The sequence below is a fragment of the Parathielavia appendiculata genome (genome assembly GCF_033297405.1).
Source record: "Parathielavia appendiculata strain CBS 731.68 unplaced genomic scaffold N657scaffold_9, whole genome shotgun sequence".
NCBI classification, from domain to species: Eukaryota; Fungi; Ascomycota; class Sordariomycetes; order Sordariales; family Chaetomiaceae; genus Parathielavia; species Parathielavia appendiculata.
In genome coordinates, this window is record NW_026944228.1 from 795,117 (window position 1) to 820,705 (window position 25,589).

A 25,589-nucleotide genomic window follows, 5' to 3' on the forward strand; every position below is an offset into this window, starting at 1 on the left:
TTTGAGGTGTTGTGGTTGAATTGACTTACAAGGTGACTGAAGTCTAAGAAAAAGTGCGCCACTCGTTATGCAAGTACGTTAATGTAATTTTGTAATCATATATAACGTTACTTACCATTCTTTATTCTAGGAGTTGTGAGGTAAGAATGTAACGGTCCCAGGAGTATATTTGTAAGGTGACACACACAAGCTCACCAAGGAAGATGCACCGAATCCTCAACAGGCAGCAGGTAAGACGACTGTATTGTGCGTGCACCACTAACCAACTGACTGATCCTTGAGAGAGGGAAGTTCCAAGTTCCAATCTGAGTCTCCTGCTCTCCAGATATCCTCTCTCTGCTGCGAGTCATGTCGCTGCGCCATGAAATCCACAGTGTCTCGCCCGCCAATTGCCCAAGTGTAGGGCTCATGGTGGGGGCCGTGACAATATTGCAACTAGCTGGTGACGACTCTACGAGTTTGTCTCGAATGGAGAGAGAAGAAGAAAAAGAGTGAAAGACTATGCAAGATATCTGCCGTCTTATACCTCCACATCCTTGGCCTGTGCGCTGATATCGAACAAGATAGAAGTCCACCGAATCTCGAGTGTTGTCCGAGAGTTTGCCGAGGCCTTCACGGGCCCAGCCCGTTACAAAGAAAGGAAGGAGAGTTGAGGATATCAAAGTCTAGTATATAGTAACTAAAGAATAGATACAGCTATATATTTACAGCGTTAATCAAAATAGATATAATTATTCAAGATAGAAATTAGAAGAATAAAGTCCTGAAGCTAAATTATGGAGTAGCTCGATAGAGATACTCTATGTGACGGCGCCTGCCGTCGGAGTGCACGTGGCGGCACCTGCTACTGAGTGTACGTGCCTCACCTGCCCTAGCATTTAATCTCTGCATCGCGAGAGCTCTTCTAGCTTCTTGTTGGAAAGTCGTGGCACTGGAACTTCGGACGCTCAGCTGCAAGTGCCCTGCTGTTGGATGCATGGCTGCCCAACTGAGCGTCAGGCAACATGAGGGGTAACCAGGGCGCTGGGCAACGAGGTCAGGGCGATTCCCCCTTCGCTGGAGACGTGAGAAAAGAACAACCTTCAATCAAGAACATCTGGGATGCTCCGAGCATCTCAAATCTGACTGTTGTAAGCTCCCATCATCTGTGTGATCACCGTGGAATCGTGGCTGTTGGTCTTCCAACACTTCTCTTCCTTTTCTCCTTACCTTGTGATTAGCAGAATAGAGTCAGCAATTGCAGTGCCTACATGCCTCGCATCGATGCTACTCGTCTCTCCCACTCTACTTTGCCATTGCATATTCATTGAAATTGAAAATGTAATTGAATCTCTATACTAACTATGGGCTAGGCGACTCACTTCATTTAAGCTGGCTATTCTCTTTTAGAGTGTGAGTAATTTAAAAGCTAGAGACTGTATAGAAGCCTAAGATAATTCTATAACTAGTTATAGTTAACTTATTAGTTATTTAGCTCCTTAAATATTATTAGATTTAGAGATAAGATCATAAGTGTCACGGGTGGGACAGGCTGATAGTCCAATGGCAGTTGTATTCGGGCTAAGCTACTGTTGGAAAGCCAACAGCCACGAATGTGCCGCACCGTAGTAATTGGGTACCGAAAAGATGGGCAACCACTCAATTGATGATGATGTTCCTGTCTGTGTTTTTCCAGAAGTTCCCTGCCTGTTCCTGATCCTGAGAATCCTGGTGCCAAGCCATTAGTCACCCCTGAACTGCCCTCTCTGACCACCTGCCAAATCCAACAGCTACAGTCTGGGCTCTATTCCGTCAGGTACGGGCAGGCTTGATTGTCAAGACGTAGCTCAAGGAGCTACGAGCAGAACTCGCGGCAGCGAGGTGCAGGATCTTCAACCCGCAGGGGCCCCCCACACGCTGTGCCCCACCCATGGGTCCTGGCAGGCACAGCGCAATCGCCGTGACAATAAGCTATAACTAGTTAAATAAATAATAGAAAGTAAGATATAACTAGTTTAAATTTACATTGAATGGCTGTTTTAAAGGGGTTGAAGACTTACGGCAATGCGTTTTGAGTGAGCAAAAAGGGCGCGTTTGTCTAGATACCTGTCCTGGGTGCAGTCCACAGTTTCTGTTACCCGCTCTCCTTCGGAGGGTGGGCGGCTTGAATGGAGTGGATCGCCCAGCCCACAGTTATCCAGGCGGAACTTGCCGAGGCGCGCAAGCAACCGCCCAAAAAGTCGCGTCGGGAGCTTTCCGTTCTGGAGCTTTGTCCATTGCCAAAGCGTTCGCAGAATCCTCAGCCTGCAACAACAATTCCGCCCCAGGTTATCGCACCGATCAACCATAGCCAGGATCGGTGGTTACAAACTCTTGAATCGAATTGCGAAGTTCGGTCAACTCGATTGAGTAACTCAATCAATACAGCCGTCGACCTCGACCAATTTCGACGCTTCGACGTGCAGCCCTGAGCTGCCTTGCGTTGCTCCCCGAGAACCAAACCGACGACGCCGTTGGTTCTGCACGCTTAGTCTGATTCCTATTCAAGTCCGGAAGAGACGAGGACGAGATAGGAACACCTTCCAAAAGAAAATAATAAACGAAGAAAACAGACAAGATGTCCCTCTTCCGATTCGACAACAACCACTCACCCGACTCGCCGCTCCTCCCCTCGACTCCAGACCGCCAGAACAACAGAGCCAACTACCCCGAATTCTTTTCGTCCACAAACCAAACGGCCCGCTCCACCACCCCGGCCCACCCGCCCCCGACGACAACCTCGGCCTCCTCCACCGCCAGCTTCACTCCCGCCGGCGCGCCCTCGGCAAGCTATCTCGGCAGCTCTATCATGCGTGGCGTGTCCGGATTGGGAGGAAGCCCTGCCGCTAGGTCCGGCGCTCCCCTTCCTCCTGCTCAAGGACTCTTTACCGGTACTACTAATACCAGTACTACTACTGGTGATGATGGTAATAGCAGCAACGCGGGGTTGTTTACGGGTATTGGGGGCGGGTTTGATAGCGCAGGGGGTTTTACTGGGAGCGGTAAAGGGGGATTGTTTTCGACGGCTGCTGGCAGAGGGGTTGGTGGTGGTGGTGGGAAGAGGAATGTGCCGCTCGGGAGGTCGATTGGGCGGCAGCATGTGAGGCAGCCGAGTCGGCTGAGCCGGGCGGTAGCGGTTGATGACCCGAGGAGTTCGTCGCCTGCGGGGAGAGAGAGAGAGAAAGGTGGTGGCGGTGTGGCTGGCGGGAAGACGTTTGGGGTGCCGTTTGATGAAGAGGAGGAAGAGGAGGAGCATGAGGATAATGGAAGTGGGCTTGGGGAGGAAGAGGAAGGGGACATGTGGTTGGATGTGCCGGCAGCTGGGGCGCCGGAGCCGACTTACATTGGGGACGAGTCAGATCTATTGATGCTGGCTACGCCTGCGGCTACGGAGAGAGTCCGCCGCGAGGCGGAGGACATCTTTCGGGCGACGGCGATACAGGGCGGTGGGGTGGCGAGGAGAAGGGAGTTTCGATATGCCGCGCTCGCCAGGGACGTTTACCAGCAGATGGGAACTGCCCCACTTACGGAGTCGCCGCAGGTTATCGTGGGGACGGAGAATTTGATGGCCAAGCTTTATGATGACGGAATTAGGGAAGCAGACGATGAAGACGTACTGGACGACACCCTCGCGACCGTGGCAGGCAAGGTCGCGACGCTGTGGAAGGACCATGTGGATACGCTCCCGCGCCCGACCGAAGACCATGCGGTCGAGATAGGACCCGGCCCGCACGCCGCGCCTTTCGAGAAGGCCAACTACCTCGCGAACCTGGCGCTGCAGATCCATCACACCAGATACGACGACGGCCGCGCGGAGCCGCTCCCCGAGACGCTGTTCCGTTGGCTGAACGAGCACCACGACATGTACGGCAGTCAAGTCGACGAGATCCTCCGGTATCGGCCCAGCCCGTCGTGCCACTCGCTGTTCTGGCAGGCTGTGTTTATAGCGCTGCTGCGCGGCAAAGTTGGCGATGCGGCGAGACTGCTTAAGCTAGCCGGCTGGGGTCACGTCCGGAGCGGCCAGCGCGGCGACTACGCTTATGCCGGCCAGGCACTCGAAAATGTCCAGCGCGCTGCCGAAGAGACGATTGCTGTACTTGAGACCTGCCCCGGCTACGTTGGCAATTGGGAGATTTGGAGCAGCGACTGGACTTTGTTTCGTGTGCGAGCGCAGGGTTCGCTCGAGCATCTGAGGCGGTTCGCTGAGGGGAAGGACAGCGCGTTCGGCGAGTCGGCGTTCTCGGCCTCCGCATCCGCAAGAAGCAGACAGTCTTTGGTGGGCCTTGCGAGACGGGCCGAGAGCCAGGTGCCGTGGGAGATTTACGAAAAATTGAATATCGTCTTCGATATCGTGCTTGGCCAGCAGGGTGCCATCCTCGAAGCTTCCCAGGACTGGCTCGAGGCGACCATTGGCCTGTTTGGTTGGTGGGACGAGCGGAGGACTCAGTCAGAAAAGCCCTTCTCCATGTCACAGTCGCTCTCTCGGTCACAAGCCCTGGTTCTGACGTCGGCGCCAGCTGGCGACTCGGAGAGCTATCTCGACAGGCTTGCGCGCGCCTTCCATGCGGCGGTCGAGTCGGACTTCCACTTTAACTCCCAGAACCCCGTTGAGATCGGCATGGCCTGTGTCTTTGAGGACAACATTAAAGGCGTGGTTGGCCTGCTCCGGGCCTGGTCGCTTCCGATTGCTGCGGCGGTGGCGGAGATCGCGTCCCTTGGAAAATGGCTGCCCCCTCACCAGCCCTCGGGTCTCTTTGGGCTGGAAGACTTGGATATGGATGACCTGGAGGTCTTGGGTATGGATCCTGGCGCGCCGGATGAGGTTGACGGCATCAAGGACAGCACTCTGGTTCAGTATGCACAAGCGCTGGCCGACTATGAGGGCCTCTCTGCTGTGAAAGACAGGCTGGGTGTCACGAGGGAAGGCTGGGAGCTGTCGATGAGTGTACTCGGCCGGATGGACTCGCCGGTACGCTCAGAGGAGATGGTGCGTGACCTGGTGCAGCATCTGGTCCAGGAACTGCATGTGGATTCGAATGTTACGGTGGACAGGCTGTGGGCGCTGTTGAATGAGCTCGACATGATTGAGTTTGCCGAGGACACGACAGAGGTGAGTGTTGCCGCGGGACCAGACATAGAACCACAATTCACTGACTTGAGGCAGACCTACGGAGACATCCTGGCTCGAAATTCTCATCGCTACGGCGAGGCCATGTGGTACTACGCCCTGGCGCACCGGCCGAACAAGGTCCGCGCAGTCATGAACTTGCTCATCTCGTACTCGCTTATCCAGTCCACGGCGTTTCCGCCCGCCAACGACCTGGATGACTACCTCCACAAGCTGCTCACGGACCGCAAGAAGACGCTCGAACAGTGCGCAAACCAAGACATGGAGGCCGCCGAGCTGCTGGGCAAAATGCTCAGCGGGTACGCCTCGCTCCGGCAATTCTACGACATACGCGACAACGAAGACGCGCTGCCCAACGCCACGCCGCTGGCCCGCCGCCAACAGGCCGTGACGGCCCTCATCAGCGTCATCGCCAGCTCGGACGACAACATCCGCGGCGGCCTGTTCGACCAAACGCGCGACGGCATTGTCAGCGAGGACTTTCTCCTCGCCCTGCTCGGCGAGGCCCTCGTGTTCGTCTCAGACCCGGACAACACCAATGTCCACCACGGCCAGCCCGCGGGCGGCATGCCCGTCATCACGCTCGACCAGGTCGACGTCATGCTCAAGGCCATCGAGGACCTCCAGGCCGTCGGCAGCCGGGTGTACAAGGCGTGCGATGAGTTCTTGCAGCTGGTGCTTGCGTCGGCGCCGGGCGGGCTGAAGGGGTCGACGCCGGCGGATCTGCTGAGGAAAACCAGCGGTGGGACGCCGGGCAGTGTTATGCTGGCGGGCAGCTCGCTTGTCGCGAGCCAGCTGCAGCGGTCGCTCAGTGGCGCCGGCGCGCTGGGTAAAGTGGCTGTCAAGAGGGGTTGGGATTGGCGGACCGAGGTTGCGGCCGGGACGAAGGGTGAGGATGTCATGAGGAGGTTGAGGCTGGGGCTGGCTAAGGATTTGGCGGGCCTCTGGTTGACTGAGGCGGATGAGATGATTTGGTGAGTGCGAAGTGGATTGAGAGTCGGGATTTTGTGCCGTGGTGTCTAGGCTAGGTTAGACCATGGGAAATGTGTGGCTCGTGTATTACCGCTTTTTTTTTTGTGTTTTGACAGAACGAGGCGCTGTTGAGAATACATCACTCGGATTGCTATCTTCAGGGAGTTTGTCTCCTTGATTGAGGCTGTGGCCCTCAGGTTGAACTGAGAAGCGCCCTTTTTCATCGACTTATTATTAGTACTCCAACCAGCCCTTCTCGGCCTCCAAAGCCTCCTGCCACGTCTGCCCCTCCCCACGACGGAACTCCCTCACCGACACGACGTCCTGGGCGCCAAAGTTGCCGTACAGGTGCGGACAGCCGTTGGTGCCATCCACCTCGTCCCACTTGACGGTGGACGGGTCAAGGTTGGCCAAGCGCAGCTTGAGGACATAAAAGGAGATCGCGCCCTTAAAGAAGAGGTCTGCTGTGATGGGGATCTAATGTTGGGCAGCTTTGAAGTCAATCATGTTCTCTCTCTTTTCTGTTGTACTTGTACATGACGAGTGTGTAGGGCTGGAGGGTACGGGAGTACATGCCTGCCATGAGACGCTCAGGTGGACAAAGCCGTCTTGCCGGTCCAGGTCCGAGAGCGGGTATTGCTCGGGGATTGGGTCCGGGGGGGTGGTCGGCGTGATCTTGTAGACGAATTCGGGCAGTGGTGAGGGGGGCGGGAGGGGAACCATTGTTGTGGTTACGCGTTGTCTTGGTATGTGTGGACAACGGAGTTATCTGATGGCGGAGCTCGGGCTGGTGTAGGGCGTAAGCAGAGGTGATGTTGTGGTTGTGGGGTGACAACGGAGTGTACCTCTGGTCCAACTTTCAAAATTCTCTCCACTTTTTTATGCTTGCCTTCTATTCTGTCAACTCGCATACATAATAATGTACATTCATTTGAGCCCATTCTCTTGTTCAGGTAAACATTACAACAGATCTGGTGTGGCTGAACGCCTATGGAATTTCCCCTGGAGTTGATTGTTCTCACTCCAGTTTTTCTTTTCAAATCTCCAAAGTACATAGCAAGACAGGAACCCCCCCACAGCATGTACCATCTGGGGCCGAGCTTTCAACAGCTGTCGGTACAACACTCAGGTCAAATCCCCAACAATTGTGTACGAAACCGGCTGGAACATGGGAAGAGAAGAAGAACTATGGCCCTCTGTCACCCCCGAGCCTGAGTTGTTGTTTATCAAGGAGATGCGCAAGTATAGTCGCGTCTCACGTTGAATTTCTCGGACGCCTTGTTTGACAGTGATACTAAACAAGGTGAAGCAAAAGGAGTTTACTACATCAGTCAACGATGGGGCAGGTTCATCGTCGCATTCTCCAGTCGTCGTCGGTGGAGGAGTCACCGTTCCGGGTGCAGAAGTGGGTTCCGATCCGCCCCAAGTCATGGCGTGGACAAGTTTTGGCAGCAAAGGTATGAATAGTCGCACCGTCATGATTCATATACAGAATCGTTCTCTGGAAACTTGCTTTCGAATATGGCCATGAATGGCTGAAGAACAGACGAAAGTGAGATTGTGTGTTCTCTCAAACTGAGTGATTGACTAGTGACCACTCACTCAAGAGTAGACAGGAAACGCTGACACCCTGGATTGCCGAACTGATAGAAATTAGAAAAGATAGGGAACAGTCACTTGGCGGGCGGATGCCGTAAAATCACCGAAGAAGCTCATTAGCATGCCGAAGAGTGAGGACGGGATCCCGTTGCCGGCAATCTTGAACCCCATCGGCCCCACCTGGAGAGGGCGGGGTCAAAGTGTTCCCGAAGAACCCATACTAGCTCTGTCTCGAGCTATTTTATTAAGACAAACAGAAAGAATCGTAGTTGTGGTGTGCTGAGCCGGGCTGATCGACTGTCCCATCGTTCGCCAACAATCTCAGAACACATCAAGAATGTCGGAAACGGCAGGAAAGGTAAGGCAGATAGCAGAGTCACTACATACCCCGCATTCGCGCTAGCTAGCTGTACTTGCGGTAGGGAACGGCTCAGTGATCTCACTGAGTGATGCTAACTCGAGTGTCATCTCCAGACCATCACCTGCAAGGCCGCCATCGCCTGGGGCCCTGGTCAGGAACTCAGCTACGAGGATGTCGAGGTGGCACCGCCCAAAGCCCACGAGGTGCGCATCAAGATCCATTATACCGGCGTCTGCCACACAGGTAACGGCCCCCCCCCATGACACGAGGAGCACCTTGATGGCTGCTTGGGGGGTTCTGTACTGATTACCAGCCTCGATGCCCACAGATGCCTACACACTTTCCGGCAAGGACCCCGAGGGCGCATTCCCCGTCATCCTGGGCCATGAAGGCGCCGGCATCGTCGAGTCGGTCGGCGAGGGCGTAACCAACGTCAAGCCGGGCGATCACGTCGTGGCACTCTAGTATGTCATCAGTCATATTATCATTTCCCACACCCTACACCGGATAGTAATCCCCCCGTATGCTGACCAGCCGCGCAGCACTCCCGAGTGCAAGGAGTGCAAATTCTGCAAGTCCAACAAGACCAACCTCTGCGGCAAGATCCGCGCGACGCAGGGCAAGGGCGTCATGCCCGACGGCACGAGCCGCTTCCGCGCCCGCGGCCAGGACATCCTGCACTTCATGGGCACCTCCACCTTCAGCCAGTACACGGTCGTGGCCGACATCTCAGTCGTCGCCGTGCAGCAGGACGCGCCCATGGATCGCACCTGCCTGCTGGGCTGCGGCATCACGACGGGGTACGGCGCCGCGCGCATCACGGCCAACGTCGAAAAGGGCAGCAACGTGGCCGTCTTTGGCGCCGGCTGCGTCGGGCTGAGCGTGGTGCAGGGCGCCGTCGCGCAGGGGGCCGGCAAGATCATCGTGGTGGACGTCAACCCGGCCAAGGAGGAGTGGGCGCGCCAGTTTGGCGCCACCGACTTTGTCAACCCGGCCCGGCTCGCCGAGGGCCAGAGCGTCGTCGACAAGCTCATCGAGATGACGGACGGCGGGTGCGACTACACGTTTGACTGCACGGGTAATGTCCAGGTCATGCGCGCGGCCCTCGAGGCCTGCCACAAGGGCTGGGGTCAGAGCATCATCATTGGCGTTGCGGCGGCCGGGCAGGAGATTTCGACGAGGCGTGAGTACCCACCAGTAATTTTTCACCCCTTCTTGTTCGAGGCTTTGATAGCTAACGATGTGGGTATCTGGCCAGCATTCCAACTCGTCACCGGCCGCGTCTGGAAAGGCAGCGCGTTCGGCGGCGTCAAGGGCCGCAGCCAGCTGCCCGACCTCGTCACCGATTACCTCGAGGGCCGCCTCAAGGTGGACGAGTTCATCACGCACCGCAAGACGCTGGCCGAGATCAACGACGCCTTCGAGGTCATGAAGCAGGGCGACTGCATCCGCGCCGTGCTGGACATGGAGTAATGTCTTAGAGGAGTGAGACTGAGCATAGCTTGTACATTCTGGTAAGGTAGCGAATGGACAAAAATGACTGGAACCTTGAAAGTCGCATATCGTAACCGCATTTCCCAACCCGAGGTTGGGGTGTGAGATACCCGCAGTAGGCGTACCGTTTTCTGAGATAGCGGAGTAGCTTGAATGAGGGATGCCTCGCCTTCGGAAGTCACCGGGGCTACAAACATCCCATGCCGTTGAATGACAAACGTAAACTGGACATGCTGCTGGGGACTCCCTCGGCAGCAGCAGAGCATGACTTGCGTGTTGGTCGGGCAATCCCGGCTCGCCGCTGTACCACGTTGCCTATTCGTACGCTGGCCAAGCCAGACTTATTCCGCCGAAAATGGCTGTGTTGTCGACAGTCCCAAGGATCATTTCTCGGGAGTGGATGTTGAGAATACAGAGTATCTGACGGAAACAAGGCTGAGTCGATCTGGAACCTACCGGGGCGCCACGGTGGAGACCTGTGAGGCGAGTCCATGGGTGTGGCTGTCGACGCGAGTACTGCGTAGGAAAGGAGCCGGCGCTCTCGGATGATAAATATCGGGGACTGGTCCAGCAGGCCGTTGGGCCTCGATGCATCTTTTGATCAACGTAGTTGACCAAAAGAGTGCGTCTGTCTGCAGTATCTATGGGGCTTTGTATTAAGTAGTTGGTTATGGGTGTCTGGGTTAGTTTTTGGCCTGACCTTAGGTAACCACACTCACCACAGTTTGTAGAGCGCTTCTTGATGCAAAGCGGCACGCGACTCAGTCGAGCTTGACCAGCAAGGGTCGTTCTTTCGTGGAGTGGCTGACGCTTCCTTCGTCAACGTTAGCTGAACTTCAAGCTCGACTAACCGTATACAGCAGGCTCGCGAGGAAGCCATTAGGCTATGTGTTGTCCGTAATACCGTCTTAGTAACCACAGTGTATTATTGTTCGCTTGACGACATCAACGGCGGCAGGCTTTGAACACGGCAAGCCGCATGTTTGATTTAGGAGGGAAATCTTGCTTTTGCAAACGGCCGACCTGCCACTCATACCCGCACACCCACACAGTATGTTCCTCACCTGAGAGCTGATTGCGAGGCTTTATCAAAAATCTGGCCAAGCGGGTTACACAGTGTTTGAACTAGACATACCATGTACGGTACAAGTACCTTCGACCCCTGGCCGCCTCTTTTCACGCCTAGCTGCCCTGTCCAAGGCTTTCGACCTCTTTCCAGTTTCGCTTGTTTCTTGCTAGCCTCTTATCCGGATGTTGGCCACCTCATTGAGCCCGGGATCATAACACCACGTGAGCGCCTTCCACCTCTTTATAATTCCGATGGCGTCTCTTCGCTCACCGCTCCCCTGGCTTGCACCACTTCCTTCCAACCGACTCATCCTGGAGACCGACGCTTTTTGTCGACGATAACACCCACCCACACTCGGACCGTGATCTTGCAAACCACGGGGCCTTCCATCTCACAACCTTTCCACCTGCCAACCCGGCCAACCGGAATTCACTGTCACCTCTCTCTTCCAACCAACCAAGCAACCAACATGGCCAAGCTCAGATGTTCATTCGAGGGCTGCAAGAAGGCCGCTGAGCGCTACGTGGGGGACTGCACATTCTGCCAGGGGCACTTCTGCAGCAGCCATCGCCTATTAGAGGACCACAAGTGCCAGAACCTCGAGGACGTAAGTTTGCCCGCGCCGTCGCAGTGGTGGCTTGTCGGCCTGTCGGGGGTGCTGCCAGAGGACACGCTGGCTGACTTGCTGTTGAAGTGCAAAAAGGAGGCCTTTGAGCAAAACGCGAACCAGCTCAACAAGGAGCGGACGCAGGTCATCAAGACGGCATAAGAACGCTCACTACGAAACCTACTATCTATGCACCATTCGGAACTTCGACGCCGATACTACGAACCGCTTGTGGCCATAACGAAAACGGTTTGCACCGATGACATGGCACGAACAAGGGCCGGATGGCAACACACCCAACGCAGGGACCACGTCGCCACGTCACAGCCGACACCGCTGCTCGAAGCGCCGGTGTAGCTCACTTTTCCACTCGTCAACTTCGAACCTCGACTCGCGACGGAGGGCAGTATAGGGATGCCTGGAGTACAAACGAGGCAGCGTGTCCTTATTCATTTTAGCATGGCGTCAAGGGAGGGTTTTTAGCATATTTCCCTCTGCTTTGAGTTTCAGGAACGAGGGGATCGCAATTGATTTGTCATGAAGATATTCGCTTCATAGAAGTGCATAGAGGAGCATACTTATTGTCTAGACCCTAAGACATGGAATAGACATCTTAAAGCGACAACCCATCATGTCTACTTTTCCTATATGTTGCCACTGATTCACCAAAGTTGAGCGTTCTATCACATTTCCTGATTGCGCCGACCGATGACGATCAGCAGTGGATGCGGCCTCCGATATCGTATCCATGACTCGACGCGCGCCAAGAGATTTTACTTCGTACTGACTGGAGTAATGAGGAGATACTTAATGAGAATGGTCTGTGGGGTATCAAAGCGGAGCCGGCTCCGGGAATACCACCCGAGCCGGTCTCACAATGCACTTACACAATACCTACCCCATCATCAACCGCCTCACGTCTCCTCGACCTTGACTCTCGGACTACCCAAGGGCACTTCAACGGGCTCATTAACAACCACGTCCCGCTCCCTCCTCCCCTCAACCACTACCTCCATCTCGGCCTCCTTCTTAACCGTCACCTGCTCCCCGTCCATCACCACCTCCTCCTCCTTCTTCACCACCAACCTCCTCTTCCTCCCCTCACTGACCTTCCCCCTCTCCGCCGCCCTACACAGGCCCCTCAACCCGAGCTCGCACTCCCCACACCTGCGGCCCACGGGCAGACAGACCGTCTGCCCGAACCCGACCAGCAGCCAATTAATTTCCTTCCACCTGTCGCGCGGCAGCCATGCCTCGAGCGCCTTCCGTGTATCCTCGGGCGTCTTTGTCGGCGGGGAACCATGCCACCCCCACAAGTTGGTGATGCGATGTACGTGGACGTCGACGCCCACGCCTTGCACGCTGTCCCAGCCGTTCTCGGCGCTCATGCAGAGGTGAGCCATCTTGGGCCCGACGCCGGGAAGGGAGCAGAGGTCTTCGATGGTGGTGGGTATGTCCGAGCCGAACTTGGATTGGAGCAGGAGCGCGGTTTGTTTGAGGTACTTTGTCTTGTTGTTGTGAAAGCCGACCTTGCCGATCAGCTCGTTCAGCAGCGCGGGTTCGACGGCGAGCATATTTTCGAGGTTCAGGCCCGCCGGCGCGCCGGGCTTGTGCGGCGGCAGCTCGGTGTGCAGGCGCGCCATCGCCTCAGCGTTGACCGTGTCCTTGGTCTGGGACGATAGCATCAGCGCCACGAGCGTCTGGAATCGCCGGTCGCGCGCGCTGGCGTCGGGGCGGGCGAGCCGCTCGCAGCCCATGGTGTCGACGGCCGCGTTGGCCGCCGGGCCCGTGAGGCGCATCGCCTTGACCAGGTTGTAGACTTCCTCCCAGTCCGAGGGCGGCTCGACGGTTACGGCGCCCGTGGCCGCGTCGGTTGTTTTGCGCGCTGGCTTGCGCACGCGGCCGCGTGGCCGGGCCTTTGTTTCGGTTTCGGCATCCGGGTCAAGTTCGGCCTTAATTTCGGTCTTTGTCGTCCTGCTCGTAGCTCGTATGGGCATTGACTGGGTTACCGTTTCGGTGCGCTTCCGCTTGCGGGTGACAGTTGTCTTGACGGCATCCTCAATGTCAGACCCGAGAGTCACCTTGGCATGTGCATTATCTGCATGGTTGCTTGCGTCGTTTGCGCTGCTGCTGTACGCGAACCGAGCAAGACTAGAGCGGGTCGAGCGACGGGGTATCACAGTAGTTGCATTGCTGTCAAAGTACTTGGACGTCTCTTTTGCGACGCGCGATGTCCTCATGGTTTTTGGCGGCTCGCTGTGTTCGGGAGAGAGATGCATTTCTGAAAATCGGCGCTTTTGCCCGTTTAGTTGAAGGTTCTCGCTTGAGCCCGCATGCATTGCCGTGTCGGCATGTGCCGACACTAAGCTAAGATAAGGATAGCTTGCATTGCCCCATGCGTCTCCCAGATCAGGCACCTTGATAAGCAATGCGGCCAAAGGCTACGGCAATATTCTCCTCCAACTACACGGTCTATCTCTGAAGCAAGGGCGACGGGAGATCGGGTGTAGCACAGTTTATATGAACATTATCGAACGAGCTGCACATCATCCGCAAGGAGCGCTCGCAGTGGATCGCCTGATTTCACTAGCTTGGGGCTTTACGCCACCGAAACCCGAGTCTGTGCATGCCCTGTGGTGAGAAAGAGCTCCGGAATGAGCCCATTAAGATAACCTCCAGAATATCGAAATCACCAAGGTTCTTGTTGATCGGTTGAAGCTGTTCAGAACCCGAGGTGTAGCTAATTTGGCATCATAATGGGACTTCTGGAGCGTGTCCTTGCCAGCCTCCTCAAACCCCCCTTGAACTGAGAGGATAAGCCCCTGAACACCTGGATCCACTGAGGCAGAGCACGAGGTAGCCGGCGAGGAAGCCCTCCAGAAATTCCAGGCATGCCACCGAATCAGCCACACCCGGGATCCTGAACAGCCCCAGCCAGATCATCAAGAACTCGGTCGATCCCGATATTCTGGAGCTCGTTACAGATCCCGATTCCACCCCAACCCCTTGACACCGCTGCTCTGAGTTTGCCGTCAACGCCAGGTTCTCACCATTCGCCAGATCCGTCTCTCACTCCCACCTCCCATCTAAATCTGCGCGTAGCATCAACTCAAAAACTCCTGGGTAACCCAATGTTTCAACACCACATGTCCCTCCTCAAACCCCGGCTTATCCATCCGCACAATAATCGCCGCATGACTGTGCCGATGTTTGTGGATGTAGACAGGATACTTTCGCCAATCCAACTCATCCAGCGCCTGAATCGCCGCAAATTGGTACGGCGCCAGCGCTAGCGTCGGGAATCCTCCCGCCTCCTGATTCCGCGACTGCTTCCTCTCGAGCGCGAGGATCCGCCGGCCCGAGGCGGATCCGACGGATCCATCGCTATCCTCTTCCTCGCCCGCGGAGCCGGCACTGCCGGCCTCGTCGAGGTACTCCTGCTTCTGGGAGCTGTTGAGGTTCTCGTAGGCGTCCTCAACCGCCTCGCGGATCTCCTTGATCCAGAGGTTGACGCGAAAGTCGTGGACGGGTATGCCGGCCAGGCCGCGCTCGTGCAGCCGGACGCGCCGCGACGAGCGCACCGTCTGGACGGCGCTGTTGACCAGGAAGGCGACGACGGCCAGCGGGATGAAGAGCGTGAGCGCCAGGACGAAGGGGACTCGCTTCGCCCATTTCTCCACCAGGGAGGCCAGCGGTTCCGGGTCGGTTGGCGGTGCGCCGGGGGATACCGGGTCCAGCGGGTCGAGGATGACGTCTTGCCAGCCTTGGAGGTAGTGGACTTTGACTTTGGACAGGTCGGCGTAGGGGTCGATTTTGGAGATGCCCGTGGTGTAGTACACGGCGCTCCTGTCGTTGACGATGTTTGTGTAGAGAGTGTGGCGTTTGAACTTTGCGAGGCCGGACATGAAGATGGAGTTGGGGTCTGCGAGTACCGACAGTAAGGGCTTGCCTGTGTCGCGGAACTTGTCAATGCCGAAGAGTTGCCGGCCAGACATGCACAGCGTTCGAGCGCCCAGGACGTTCCATATCTGGTTGGCCCACCCGCGCAGCGGCGTTCGGATTCCCAGGAAGGGGCTCGCAAATGCGGTGAAGTTCTGGTGCATGATCAGCCCCAGTCCTTGTCAAATGGGCATGTGTGTGCCGTACCATGCACGCAACGCTGTCCAAGACGCCCCTGGCGAAGAGCAGCCCGATGGCGTATCGCGCGACTAGCCCTCCAAGCGAGTATCCAACAATGCTGAGCTTTTTGATGTTGCCGCCCTTGCTCCTGATGGCCTCCAACTCCTCTTCGATCTCGAGACATACCCGCTCGCCGCCGAGTTCAATGCCATCGTATGTGAAAGACCCACTATTGCGTTTCGCGACGAGAATGTAGACTTGGTCGGGAGGATACTGGGCTCGGAGGGCTCTGGCGACGGAGGCCATGTGATTTGGGTTGCCCCATAGCTAGAGAACTCATATCCTGCGTCAGCTGTCTGTCGTTTTCTTGCAGCAGTAAGGATAAGGCAAGGCAAGGTAGGTGAATGCAGTTTGGACGAACCCCATGCACCAGTACGCAGAGGTGATCAGCCTCCAAGCTACCGCCCGAGTAATCTGCCATAGTTGAGAAGCTCGAGACGCTAAAACTTCACGCAGCAAGACATGTAGGAATTTTCAGGTTGAATTCGGGGCATGATTTTGATTATCAAAACTTGCACCGGACGACGGGGTGTCGCATGTCCGAGTGCCCGATGCTCAGCCATCAACAATCAAGCCGCCCATGTCTTGTCCTGTCGTGTGAGCGGCATTCTCATCAGGCGCCGCAGCCACCACGTCACCGCGGAGATAAGCCACGAGACCGAATGATTACGCTAACCAGGGGTGCCTGCAAAGCTCGTGGGGTCTGGGCACAAAACGTCCTGCGGCTGGGATTCTTGATCTGACGACATCTCAACCAGAGCGTGAGGATTCGGAACTGATACGGTAGGTAGCTTTTCAAACCCACGATGCAATTCATTGAGTTGTAGTGAAAGTACCAAAGCTCTCCGTTGTGAAGGATAAAAGGGAAAGCGGCTGTACCGGGACTACACCTGAAAAGCCATCTCATCCCAAAGCCAACCGCACGTGGGCTTCCGATGGAACGAACCCGAAGACAGATTAAGGTGAGCCAGGACGGCGTGGTGGTCGAAGACTAACTCGGCAAAGAGAACCTACTACAGAGAACAACGTCAACCTTGTTGAGCATGTTTCGAATTCTCACACCGCTTCCATTCCAGCTGGCACAAATATATTTCCTCTGATTAAACCTACAGTTGACTTTAGCTTTCTCACATCTCGAGTATGGAGACTACTGACCTTGATGTAGTCAGTTCGCCCTTGATTCCGGGTGTCAACTCCCATAGCCTTCAATCACTATGTCGACTCGGCTCCTTTCGGTCTTGGCACGGGCGGTCTCCAAGCTCATCCGTACCACCCGCCGCCTGCTTGGGCGTCCAGCCAAACCTGTTCTTGGTACCACAAATACCCATCATGGAACTCGCAGTAGGACTGCCCTTCAACGGGCTCGCGGTAGCAGGGGAAAAAGTCGCTCGGCCAGTCCGGCGGCGGAACGAAGGCGCACACATGGTCCACACAGCGGTCGATGCCGTCCTGGGCTCGGTTCTCGCACCCTCGTTTCACGCACATATGCTGGGGGCAGACGCCAGGAGTGTTCGAATACCAGGCCTCGCTGCATTGTGTGTGTTCATCTGCCTTCCAGAGGCATCGATGTCCCCAGCAGAAGATACTCGACTGGCATCTGGGTTCGGGGCATCCGACGCCGTCTTCGTTCTCAGCCGTGCTATAGCACGTCACATCTGGTCAGCCCGTCTCGCTTCCTGGGGATGGAAACTCGAAGCGAAGGGAGTCTGCACCAGCAATGCGCGCCGCAGTATCTCGACCCCGGATCTGCCATCTCAGAACAGAGCCTGCCGTCCCCCGCCTCCCACTTGCACATCACAGCCGCATGTGTGAGACAGTAGGCCTCCCCTGGGGTCCTAGCTGCGGAGCATCGCATAGTGTCGCTGATGACGCCCATGCAGTTGTACTTCTCGTGCTCCTTGCAGTAGACGGATTCGGCTGTGTCGGGGTACCAGCCTGCGGCGGTGTAGACGCGGCGCGAGGCCAGGCGGAGCGGTAGCTTTCCGCATCGCCGTCCGTTAGGGGACGGCCGGTACTGGCAAAGATGGGTGGCACAGACGGAGTGCTTCCCGGCCGCGACCTTGCCGCAGACACCTTCCCTGCCGAGGTGGGCATCGTTGACGATGCATGTCATGGGTGCGGAGCTGCTCGTGCGCTTTTCCCCAAAACATCCCATTTTCAGTGGTACCTTCGATATCGTCTTGGGGGCTCGGGAAACAGCGAGAAATTTGGCACTTCCAGCCCGGCGGCTACAGGAACCCTTCTTATACGCCATCATGAGAGAGGCTTCACACCCCATCATATGTTGAGGATTGTGCCCGGAGTGTCTGGCTGTCATACTGTAGGACAACGAGACGGCCTACCGATGATCGGGAGACACACACTGGGCTGACGGCAGCGGTTTGGGCGACGGCATATCGCTCATCGGCTACCAGATTGGTTGATATACCCCAGGCGCGCCTCATGGCCGGTCAATGGCCGCTCTGGTGCCTAGCGAGGAGCCGGATGGCACCGTTTTTGCCAGTTTGCTTCCGGCAACAAGCGTCTAGTATGTGCAACCCACTAGGCACCAACCGGTGTATCAGCCAACCGCTACAGGATCTGACGATCCAAAGTCACACACTCATAATTTGTCCATGCGCTTCCCCGCTGTCAAATAAGCATTTGCCAGGCACTAATCCCGCCTTGGCCTTCCTGCCCTTCCCGCCACGGCCCCTGGTGCTCAGCCGATGCCACAACAACACACTAACCACGGCGGCCGCAGCCTGCAACAAGATGGCCGAGAAGTACAGTCTCAGCATGCGCGGCCACCTGACACCTTCTTCCCCCTTTCCACCGCTCCCCTTGACTACCATTCCCGCCGTCACACCACCGTCACCCTCACCCCCATCAAAACCGCCATCACCATCTCCAAACCGGTCCCTGACCTCCGTAAACTTCCCCACGTCATCGGTAATTACGCCATCCACACCCTTCCTGATACACCACTCCATCCACCCTCTGTCGTTGACGGTCCACACAAACAGCTTCCTCCCCCTCTTGCGCACCTCCCGGCGAAAGTGCGCGCCGACGGGGCCGACCAGGGTGGGCTGGAATAGGTTGAACTGCACGTCGGCGTGTTCGTCCGACAAGAACCTGCGGGCGTAGAGCAGCGAGGAGCCGATATAGGCGAGCGGGTGGCCCGGGAGGTGGAGGCGGGCGTGGTGGATGTAGTTCTCCTGAGGTGGATGGGGCTAGGGTGTCAGTTGTTCCTGTGTGTATTTCGGCATAGGGTAGTATTACAGTTTGCAGAAACATGAGCGGGAATATTTGGAAAAGGGGGATGCATGACAAAAAACGCACATTCCAACAACCCACCACGATCCTCTCCTTCCACCCCTTCCCGCCACCAGCACCAGCATCAGCACAAGGCGGGACGGAAGCAATGGTGTGCGCCACGGCGGGCAGCAGCCGCTCCGGGTCGTCGTCCGTCTTGACGTCGAGCAGCAGCCAGACGGCGGCGCTGTCTCTCGAGCACTCCAGCCCGGCCAGCCACTCGAGCAGGTCTGCCAGGCGCGGCATGCCCTGGCGCGGCTCGCGCAGCGTTTGTAGGGTAGAGAGGTACGCCCAATCGCAGTCGGCTATCCTTGCGTCGACGCCGAAGCAGCGCTTGAGGGTTGGGTCCTGCCAGCGGAAGAAGAGGTGTCTCAGCCTTTCGTTCTTTACATCTATCCCCTCTCCTGAGCTATGTTGGGCTAGGTTTTGTTGTAGTTTGTTTTTCTCTTTTCTCCTTTTTTTTGGCGGGGGTTGTCATGCTGTGTAAGTCTGACGGATACATAAGCGGATTCTTTCGGTGGCGGTCGAGAGTATTTGGGGAAAAGGATTACACTGCGCTGAAAACAGCAACCACAAACACCTGCCATTCCCCCGTACAAAGTATCAAGGAGGGGACCACAGTTTGAATGAATGGGGCTCACATGGGACAGTACGACGACGCCATCGCGGGACAGGTGCAGGTCTGTTTCGACGGCGTGTGCGCCGGCGGCCACGGCAGCGTGGAACGCGGCCATGGAATTCTCCGGGAATAGGGCCTTGTAACCCCGGTGCCCGATGTTGAGAGGCAGCCGCGCCAGTCCGGAACTACGCCCGGATCGAGATGCCGATGCCCCGGGCTTGATGCCCGGGATGGGGCCTGGGAATGTGGTGAGTGGGTGAAGACGTTCCATATCAGGAAGGATCCGGCCCGGCTCATCTGAGGTATGGTGCCTAGGCAGTGCAGGCGGTTGCGGGGCCCAACGCACCTGTGTCTTCCGCGCGGAGCTGCATGCCTTCTGGAAGGAGCGGTGTTGTTTCCGGTGACATGGGTCCACGGCTGCTTAGAGAATGTCGGGATTTTACCTGAATAAGAAACGAACCTGGAAGTGTCGGCGAACTCTGTAGTATGAAGCTTAGCGAAAACTCCTTCAAAAGCAAGCAGCAACGAGGACATCGACAATGACAGACTGGCCAACCTTGGACTCCTCGATGATGCTGGCTTCGGGCCGGGGCGAGTCCCAAACCCCCAACCACGGAGTTAGGCCGAGCCTCTCCACTATCCCCGGGCCTCCGGCCTCCCGCATTCGGCATTTCCTGACGCGTCAACTTCTGCCACATGCTGTAAATGGCCTTGACGTCAGTATCGGTGATGACGCTGAGGCAACAGCCTAATCATCTATTCAAGACTTGTCTTCGAACCATGGAACTAAAGGTAATTCATTGAAGCGAACAATGGCGCCCGAGATTGCGGGAACGGAACGAGACATAGTCTGAGGAGGTTACAGCCTTTGTAAATGCAATAATTCCTTAGGTAATAACACTTGAGTTGGGTGCATGGTCTAGTGGTATGATTTTCGCTTCGCAACTGGTCTACTCTGTAGACTGTGCGCTTGTGAAAGGTCCCCGGTTCGATCCCGGGTGCATCCAAACTTTTGTCTCATGCACTGCCTTTCTCACCTTGCCTCTTTTTTTCAACAAAAAGGAAACCAAATTTATCAACTGGCGTGAATAGTTTCTATCACGTCCTGTGTAAATCCTGCTATGGAATCTTTATTACATGAAAATACTGCAAGCAATAGGTATTGAAAACTTGAAGTCCAAGACATCATCTCAATCGCTGGTTATTACCTTATCCACCAACGCGAAGGGCTCCCACCGTTTCAACCAGATTCAGCCTAAAACCTAAGCTGCGAACTATCGCCGACACGCAGAAGGTTGAAACCGAGTGTGGTGCATCATGGCCCACGCCGAGTCGACAATAAGCTTGTCCTCAACGTGTTGGATTAACCTGGGGCTACCTACACCAGGCTGATTCCCTTGAATCGGTGGAGTACCGGACTCGAGAGTAATTACAAATGTGTGGACAATCAGGGCAAGAGGTATCGAGTAAAGCCTCCAGCAAACTTCCAAACCCAAACCATGTCTACAGCGCAGGTGCCGTGCCACCCGTGTCAGGTTGACCTTGATCACGTTAAACGTCATGCGTCCTTCTTAAAACTAGCCGCTGAATATTCCCATGATCAAATGGGCCTGCAAGTCAGCGGCCATCATAAGCACATCCACACCGGCGATACAGAGGACCAAAACAGCCCGAGTCTCTACACAGTAGTAGTTACCGACCAACAAGGCAGCCAAAGCCGGCGATTGCCAGTGCAGTAAAATCCCCTGACTTGACCCTGAACCAACCTGCCAACTACGGAGTACCTCGAGCGGAGATGCTCGCAAGTACTGTAACTACCGGCAGTGATCCACCATTGAGCCCACCACCTGAGAGGAGCATCAATAGCGGGCTCCGTTGAGTGGAGAATGGATCACCCGCATGAGAAGAGGATGGAATCCACCCCAAGGGTGTCAGACAAATCATCCAAGCCGCCCAAGCCAGCCAAATCACCAAATCCAGCGACACTCCTTTTGATTGCCACTTGGACCCTGCGGTATGAAGTTGAGATGCTCGAAAAAGAAGTCTAATCCAACAGGTGTAGATAGAACGACATCAGGCAGTGTGTCTTGGTGTGCTCCAGCTATGGCAAAGAAACAAGAACCTGCCGTCCTTCGGTATACCTATCCAAAGTCCCATCTCAGTGACCCCGAACCAAAAAACACGATCCAAACGCCCTCCGTAAACCCTAAGAGACCCCCATTACACAGGACGCATGCAGACATCCAAACACCCCTAACCTCCACGCCCGTACCCCAAACTGAGCTGCCTACACGTGTCAGGTACCGTAGTAACCGACTCTCCCACGGACGCCAGTTACAGCCATCCAAGAAACCTAAAGCTACCCAACCAATCCAATAGGAACCCACCAAAGATCCAAAACATTGCAACTCCAACCAATTCCCAATCCCTTCAGAGGGCAAAACCCGCATCCAACCCATCCAGCACATACCCGTCAGCTGTCGTCGGGAGTCCCGAAGAAATCAGCCCATTCCTAAAGTCCAAGCTCCCCACACTAACCAAATCGTCACTCGGGCTCAACCCGTCCTCACTGAGGCTGACCACACTATGCGACGACCCAGTAGTCCCTGACCCAAAATCGCCCAGGTTGAAACCCGTCAGGTCCCACGAGTCGGGCGACCACGCCGGGGCCGTCGTGGCCGTCGCCGACAAGGGAGTGGTGCTGTTGTCCGCCAGCGCCAGTCCCGGCCCGCCGTATATCGCGTCGTAGACGTTGAGTTGCCCCCCTTCGATCGAGCCCAGCAATGCCTCCCATTCGGCGGTTGAGATCCCAGATTCCTTTCGGACTTGGGCGTAAACGTGCGCCTGTTGAGCTTGCGTGATGGATGGGCGAGAAGGACCACGCGCCTGCACCGAGGAGGTTGGTTGCGAGTGGGAGTCGAGGTGCAGGTACTCCATGGTTTGTTTCATGTTGGAGGATGCTGACAAGCGGGCAAGCATGGCGGTTTGGGCGGCCTGGGCTTGGCTCAGGGATAACCTGTGATCGCGTTGGGCGAGGGGGATGGCGGGCCTTGGGCTGTCGAAGGATCCCCTCGAGCGTGGCGGTAATCGCTCAACTCGGCTGTGTTGTTGCTGTGACATAGTCATCCTGCGCAGCTTCTCCTGTTGCAGGAGCAAATCCGTTTCGCTAATGCTGGCGGCGAGGTGGCGGCCAACAGAGGGGTGCATCTTATGGGCCGTCGGGGGTGACGCTCGTTGCGCCGAGGGAGCGGTGATGCAGGTATCAGGGCTCTGCCTTGGGGGCGTCGGCAAGGATTGCGGTGGCGGTTCATCGACGGTGACCAACATCCCTGCAACACGCTTCAAGTCGTAACAACCGGGAGCTTTGGCTTGATCCGCTGCCTTGATCACTGCGTTGACCAGCTTTTCGTTGTCCCTCAGCAGCTTGCTATCCTGCTTGAGGCCCATTGTTTGGTACAGCAAGACCATACCGCAAAGAACAAGTATGTCTGCTTTGTTCAAACAGAAGGAAAAGGACATGTTCCTTTCCTCGAGAAGCTGGATAATCTGGATCATGTGCTTACTTGATTCGCCGACCGCAATCAGTGCAGGAGCGGCCCTCGGACCCAGGCTGGAGGTTACAGCTGGGCGGTAGATGAGAGTTCGAGTGTAATAGTACGCAAGAGCCTAAAGCTATGTCAGCGCTGAGTAGCTTTGGATACGAAATGGTGCATCGCTTACAAGGATCGGTGACCTGCTGCCGGTAATATCGGTCGACGGCTTGTCTTGCTTGAAGGTGAGTTTGAGATGCTGTGGAAGCTTCTCGTACCAATCATCAAGCTCGACGGCGAGAGCAGACATTTGTTGGAGCGAAAGTTCGTGCGAGGTTGCCGAAGGATAAATCTTCTCCAGTACCTTGGCCAGGATTCGGGACCCACGAAACAGGGCGAGCGCGTTGGAAAGCCTAGTGGCCTCCCCCGGGAGGCTCGGTTGGAAACCTTTTTCGGTGACATACTCATCGTCGGTATCCGAAGGGAACTCGGCGTGTACATCCTCCTCTTTCAGAAGTTTTGGCAGGCCGAGGATGGCAGCAGAGAAACTAAACTGTCAGTGAGGAGCGATGAGAGAGAAAAGTGGTGTTACTTACCAATCAAGCGTGTAGAGTGTCCAAAAGACTTTCTTCCGGGTCTCGATGGTGAGCACGCCGAAAGAAAACCTCTTCTGGCTCTGGTGAAGCCCAAGGCGGTGCGATAGCCCAACAGCGATGCCCTTGTAATGTTGCAACCTCTTGTAATCGGCCCTGATGGTGCAGTAAACCAGCGCCAGCAGCAAACACTGCAGAGTCACCATGGTGTTGTCCATCAGGATTGCTTCCAATGCCCTTTGCCACTGCTGTTCGCAGGCAGCGATCTGATGGAGATCGGGCTGGTCACCCGACAGCGAGGCAATGCTGAAGACGAGATAAAGCTGTGCCAGCTTGTGGTTATTCTTGATCTTCTCCGGGTCCGCGACGAATTCCTCATAGACGCGGAGGAAGGTAGGCTTGTGGAGAATAGGGAACAGAGGAGCCCACTCCTGGAAGTAGACATTGACGCATCTGTCGGAGAACAGCCGCGGCGGTATCCTCGGCGTCTGAGAGGGCGGCTTCGCTGTGAGAGGATAGCATCCCTGGATGTGCAGGAAGGCCTCTGGGTTAAAATTGGAGCAGGACTTGCCACTTTCCTGCATCTTGCGTTTGAACGATTCTGAAAGGTGTTGTTAGCGGAATTCTCCCCTGATCGCACAAGAGGGAGGACGAACCAATGAACGCGCGGCCGCTGGACGCGCCCATGAAGTAAGAGTCGGAGTTTTCGACACCGAGCAGTAGCGGCGAAGCCTGGATGCGGAACGTGTCCTCCTTGGCCGGAGTCCCAGCGTCCTTTTTCACTTCGGTCGCGGGCGGCGTCTGGCATTGCTCATTTTGGGAGCGTCGATTGCCATGCATCCTGGAGAGCATGTCGATCTTCTCGTCCTTCTCGTCCAACAAGTCCTTCAGCTCCCGCACTTCAGCCTCGAGCGCCCGAACCCGTTCCTCCAGTGACTCGGTGTAGCCCCTGGGGAAGGCACGGCGACTGAGCTTGTCACTGGTGCGGCACTCAAAGCCGACATTGGCGCACTGCGAGCAGCAGGGGCGGATGCCATCGCAGCGGATCTTCTTGCTCCGGCAACGGTCGCAGGCCTGGGCAATGCGGCTTTGGGAGCTGTTGCCCACCTTGATAACTTTCATGGGCAGGATTCCCGGCATTTTGGCGGTGGTTTCGTCTCGCCCTTTGCTTGCTCACTTTCGCTGCATTCGCACAGTCGGTCCGTCTAAATGAGAGGATGCGAGACCAAAATTGTTGAGACGGGTGGGCTGAGTGTCCGATAATCGCAGCAGCCAGCCTCAGCGGTGCTCACAGCCCTATGATAATCGTAACGGAGGCGTCAACATGGACGAGTCGCACCAGTTGGATAGCGGATTGTTGACTTGGTTGAAACTGGACAGGATCCCAACAACAAGTAGACGAAGCAGCTTGAAGGGCGGGGCCGGGGGGTTTTAATGCATTGTTGCGGGAAATCGGCCAAGCATGGCAGGTGGGTTCAGGCTCCTGCATACCACACACAGTATGGCCCACGCGGAGACGGCAGCGAATCTGCAGGAGGAAAATGGTGCAAACGGCCGGTCAGCAAAGCGCTGACAGTTACTGCTGTGGAGCACAGTTTCTGATTGAGCCGGGGTAAAAGAGCGGCAATTGGCTGGCTTACAAAAACGGCGGACTTGCCCACCTGCAGCTCCGCTCTCACAATTTAACTTGGCGGCGAGCGAAATCTGGGGAGAGCAGGGGTCTGTCTTCAGTTGCGGTTCGCAGCTTCCTTGCTGTTGCTGCAAGAAAACACGGGCGTGCACCTTCCGTTATCTGCAAAATCGATTTCTCGCCTGCATGGCCCTCCGATTCTTCCGTTCAAGATGTTGGTTGCTCTTCGGAAAGCAACCTTCTTCCGTCCGATATTCCTGCCTCTACGAAATGGCACAATCCAGAATACCATTTGTCCGGGCTGACCCCTTGCACAACCACATGACCGGAACATCGCATCATGGAGACCGCCCAGATTGTGGGCCCATGACCTTGTCAGTCCATGCTACTCTTGCCGTCAGCCCAGAATCCCAAATCCGGGGTAAGGCGCATCATGAGTGCTTTCGGCGGCAGAATGGCAGGTTGTGATTCCCACCCTACACGTGTAGGGTAGGTT

The 25,589-nt window shown here is 56.1% G+C and overlaps 10 protein-coding genes and 1 non-coding gene across 11 annotated transcripts; 4 read left to right on the forward strand and 7 right to left on the reverse strand.

Annotated features, from left to right (window-relative positions):
* Window positions 1–179: 179 nt before the first annotated feature.
* N657DRAFT_647090 (uncharacterized protein) lies at window positions 180–430 on the reverse strand. Its single transcript, XM_062793254.1, has one exon. It carries the CDS (start codon window positions 408–410, stop codon window positions 192–194), a length of 219 nt encoding a protein of 72 aa, XP_062646171.1. The 5' UTR covers window positions 411–430; the 3' UTR covers window positions 180–191.
* A 1,829-nt stretch (window positions 431–2,259) lies between these two features.
* On the forward strand, window positions 2,260–6,263 carry N657DRAFT_621804 (uncharacterized protein). Its single transcript, XM_062790632.1, has 2 exons — window positions 2,260–5,128; window positions 5,183–6,263. Exons 1-2 carry the CDS (start codon window positions 2,597–2,599, stop codon window positions 6,122–6,124), a joined length of 3,474 nt encoding a protein of 1,157 aa, XP_062646172.1. The 5' UTR covers window positions 2,260–2,596; the 3' UTR covers window positions 6,125–6,263.
* A 37-nt stretch (window positions 6,264–6,300) lies between these two features.
* On the reverse strand, window positions 6,301–6,959 carry N657DRAFT_599510 (uncharacterized protein). Its single transcript, XM_062790058.1, has 2 exons — window positions 6,695–6,959; window positions 6,301–6,595 (listed from the first exon to the last, which is right to left on the reverse strand). The coding sequence occupies exons 1-2, from the start codon at window positions 6,839–6,841 to the stop codon at window positions 6,353–6,355; spliced, it is 390 nt and encodes a 129-aa protein (XP_062646173.1). The 5' UTR covers window positions 6,842–6,959; the 3' UTR covers window positions 6,301–6,352.
* Window positions 6,960–7,965: 1,006 nt separating this feature from the next.
* N657DRAFT_647095 (alcohol dehydrogenase) lies at window positions 7,966–9,703 on the forward strand. Its single transcript, XM_062793255.1, has 5 exons — window positions 7,966–8,075; window positions 8,192–8,321; window positions 8,407–8,542; window positions 8,621–9,261; window positions 9,337–9,703. Exons 1-5 carry the CDS (start codon window positions 8,055–8,057, stop codon window positions 9,549–9,551), a joined length of 1,143 nt encoding a protein of 380 aa, XP_062646174.1. The 5' UTR covers window positions 7,966–8,054; the 3' UTR covers window positions 9,552–9,703.
* Window positions 9,704–10,572: 869 nt separating this feature from the next.
* On the forward strand, window positions 10,573–11,821 carry N657DRAFT_647097 (uncharacterized protein). Its single transcript, XM_062793256.1, has 2 exons — window positions 10,573–11,248; window positions 11,336–11,821. The coding sequence occupies exons 1-2, from the start codon at window positions 10,709–10,711 to the stop codon at window positions 11,408–11,410; spliced, it is 615 nt and encodes a 204-aa protein (XP_062646175.1). The 5' UTR covers window positions 10,573–10,708; the 3' UTR covers window positions 11,411–11,821.
* Window positions 11,822–11,892: 71 nt separating this feature from the next.
* Window positions 11,893–13,498, reverse strand: N657DRAFT_647098 (DNA glycosylase). Its single transcript, XM_062793257.1, has one exon. It carries the CDS (start codon window positions 13,486–13,488, stop codon window positions 12,163–12,165), a length of 1,326 nt encoding a protein of 441 aa, XP_062646176.1. The 5' UTR covers window positions 13,489–13,498; the 3' UTR covers window positions 11,893–12,162.
* An 854-nt stretch (window positions 13,499–14,352) lies between these two features.
* Window positions 14,353–15,848, reverse strand: N657DRAFT_575754 (DUF676-domain-containing protein; the record flags this gene model as incomplete). The annotated part of the gene is made up of 3 exons (XM_062789125.1): window positions 14,353–15,342; window positions 15,395–15,694; window positions 15,789–15,848. 3 exons carry the CDS (start codon window positions 15,846–15,848, stop codon window positions 14,353–14,355), a joined length of 1,350 nt encoding a protein of 449 aa, XP_062646177.1.
* An 839-nt stretch (window positions 15,849–16,687) lies between these two features.
* On the reverse strand, window positions 16,688–17,582 carry N657DRAFT_575820 (uncharacterized protein; the record flags this gene model as incomplete). The annotated part of the gene is made up of 2 exons (XM_062789131.1): window positions 16,688–17,082; window positions 17,189–17,582. 2 exons carry the CDS (start codon window positions 17,580–17,582, stop codon window positions 16,688–16,690), a joined length of 789 nt encoding a protein of 262 aa, XP_062646178.1.
* Window positions 17,583–18,093: 511 nt separating this feature from the next.
* N657DRAFT_550165 (PLC-like phosphodiesterase) lies at window positions 18,094–19,512 on the reverse strand (the record flags this gene model as incomplete). The annotated part of the gene is made up of 3 exons (XM_062787891.1): window positions 18,094–18,624; window positions 18,749–19,069; window positions 19,363–19,512. Coding segments are annotated over 3 exons (1,002 nt in total), but the record flags the coding sequence as incomplete, so codon positions are not given.
* Window positions 19,513–20,248: 736 nt separating this feature from the next.
* On the forward strand, window positions 20,249–20,347 carry N657DRAFT_t99. The gene has a single exon. It is a non-coding gene; the product is annotated as a tRNA-Ala (tRNA).
* A 1,423-nt stretch (window positions 20,348–21,770) lies between these two features.
* On the reverse strand, window positions 21,771–24,603 carry N657DRAFT_657231 (uncharacterized protein; the record flags this gene model as incomplete). The annotated part of the gene is made up of 4 exons (XM_062794788.1): window positions 21,771–23,006; window positions 23,061–23,418; window positions 23,467–24,064; window positions 24,120–24,603. The coding sequence occupies 4 exons, from the start codon at window positions 24,601–24,603 to the stop codon at window positions 21,771–21,773; spliced, it is 2,676 nt and encodes an 891-aa protein (XP_062646180.1).
* Between the last annotated feature and the right edge of the window lie 986 nt (window positions 24,604–25,589).

Excerpts from the sequence above, each read along its gene's own strand:
- N657DRAFT_647098 (XM_062793257.1), bottom strand. The coding sequence starts at position 13,488 with ATGAGGACATCGCGCGTCGCAAAAGAGACGTCCAAGTACTTTGACAGC.
- N657DRAFT_647095 (XM_062793255.1), top strand. The coding sequence starts at position 8,055 with ATGTCGGAAACGGCAGGAAAG. Across the intron at positions 8,076-8,191 it reads TGTCGGAAACGGCAGGAAAG|ACCATCACCTGCAAGGCCGC; the intron begins GTAAGGCAGATA and ends TGTCATCTCCAG. Across the intron at positions 9,262-9,336 it reads GCAGGAGATTTCGACGAGGC|CATTCCAACTCGTCACCGGC; the intron begins GTGAGTACCCAC and ends GTATCTGGCCAG.
- N657DRAFT_621804 (XM_062790632.1), top strand. The coding sequence starts at position 2,597 with ATGTCCCTCTTCCGATTCGACAACAACCACTCACCCGACTCGCCGCTC. Across the intron at positions 5,129-5,182 it reads TTGCCGAGGACACGACAGAG|ACCTACGGAGACATCCTGGC; the intron begins GTGAGTGTTGCC and ends GACTTGAGGCAG.
- N657DRAFT_599510 (XM_062790058.1), bottom strand. The coding sequence starts at position 6,841 with ATGGTTCCCCTCCCGCCCCCCTCACCACTGCCCGAATTCGTCTACAAG. Across the intron at positions 6,596-6,694 it reads ACCTGAGCGTCTCATGGCAG|ATCCCCATCACAGCAGACCT; the intron begins GCATGTACTCCC and ends GCCCAACATTAG.
- N657DRAFT_647097 (XM_062793256.1), top strand. The coding sequence starts at position 10,709 with ATGTACGGTACAAGTACCTTCGACCCCTGGCCGCCTCTTTTCACGCCT. Across the intron at positions 11,249-11,335 it reads AGTGCCAGAACCTCGAGGAC|TGCAAAAAGGAGGCCTTTGA; the intron begins GTAAGTTTGCCC and ends TTGCTGTTGAAG.
- N657DRAFT_647090 (XM_062793254.1), bottom strand. The coding sequence starts at position 410 with ATGAGCCCTACACTTGGGCAATTGGCGGGCGAGACACTGTGGATTTCA.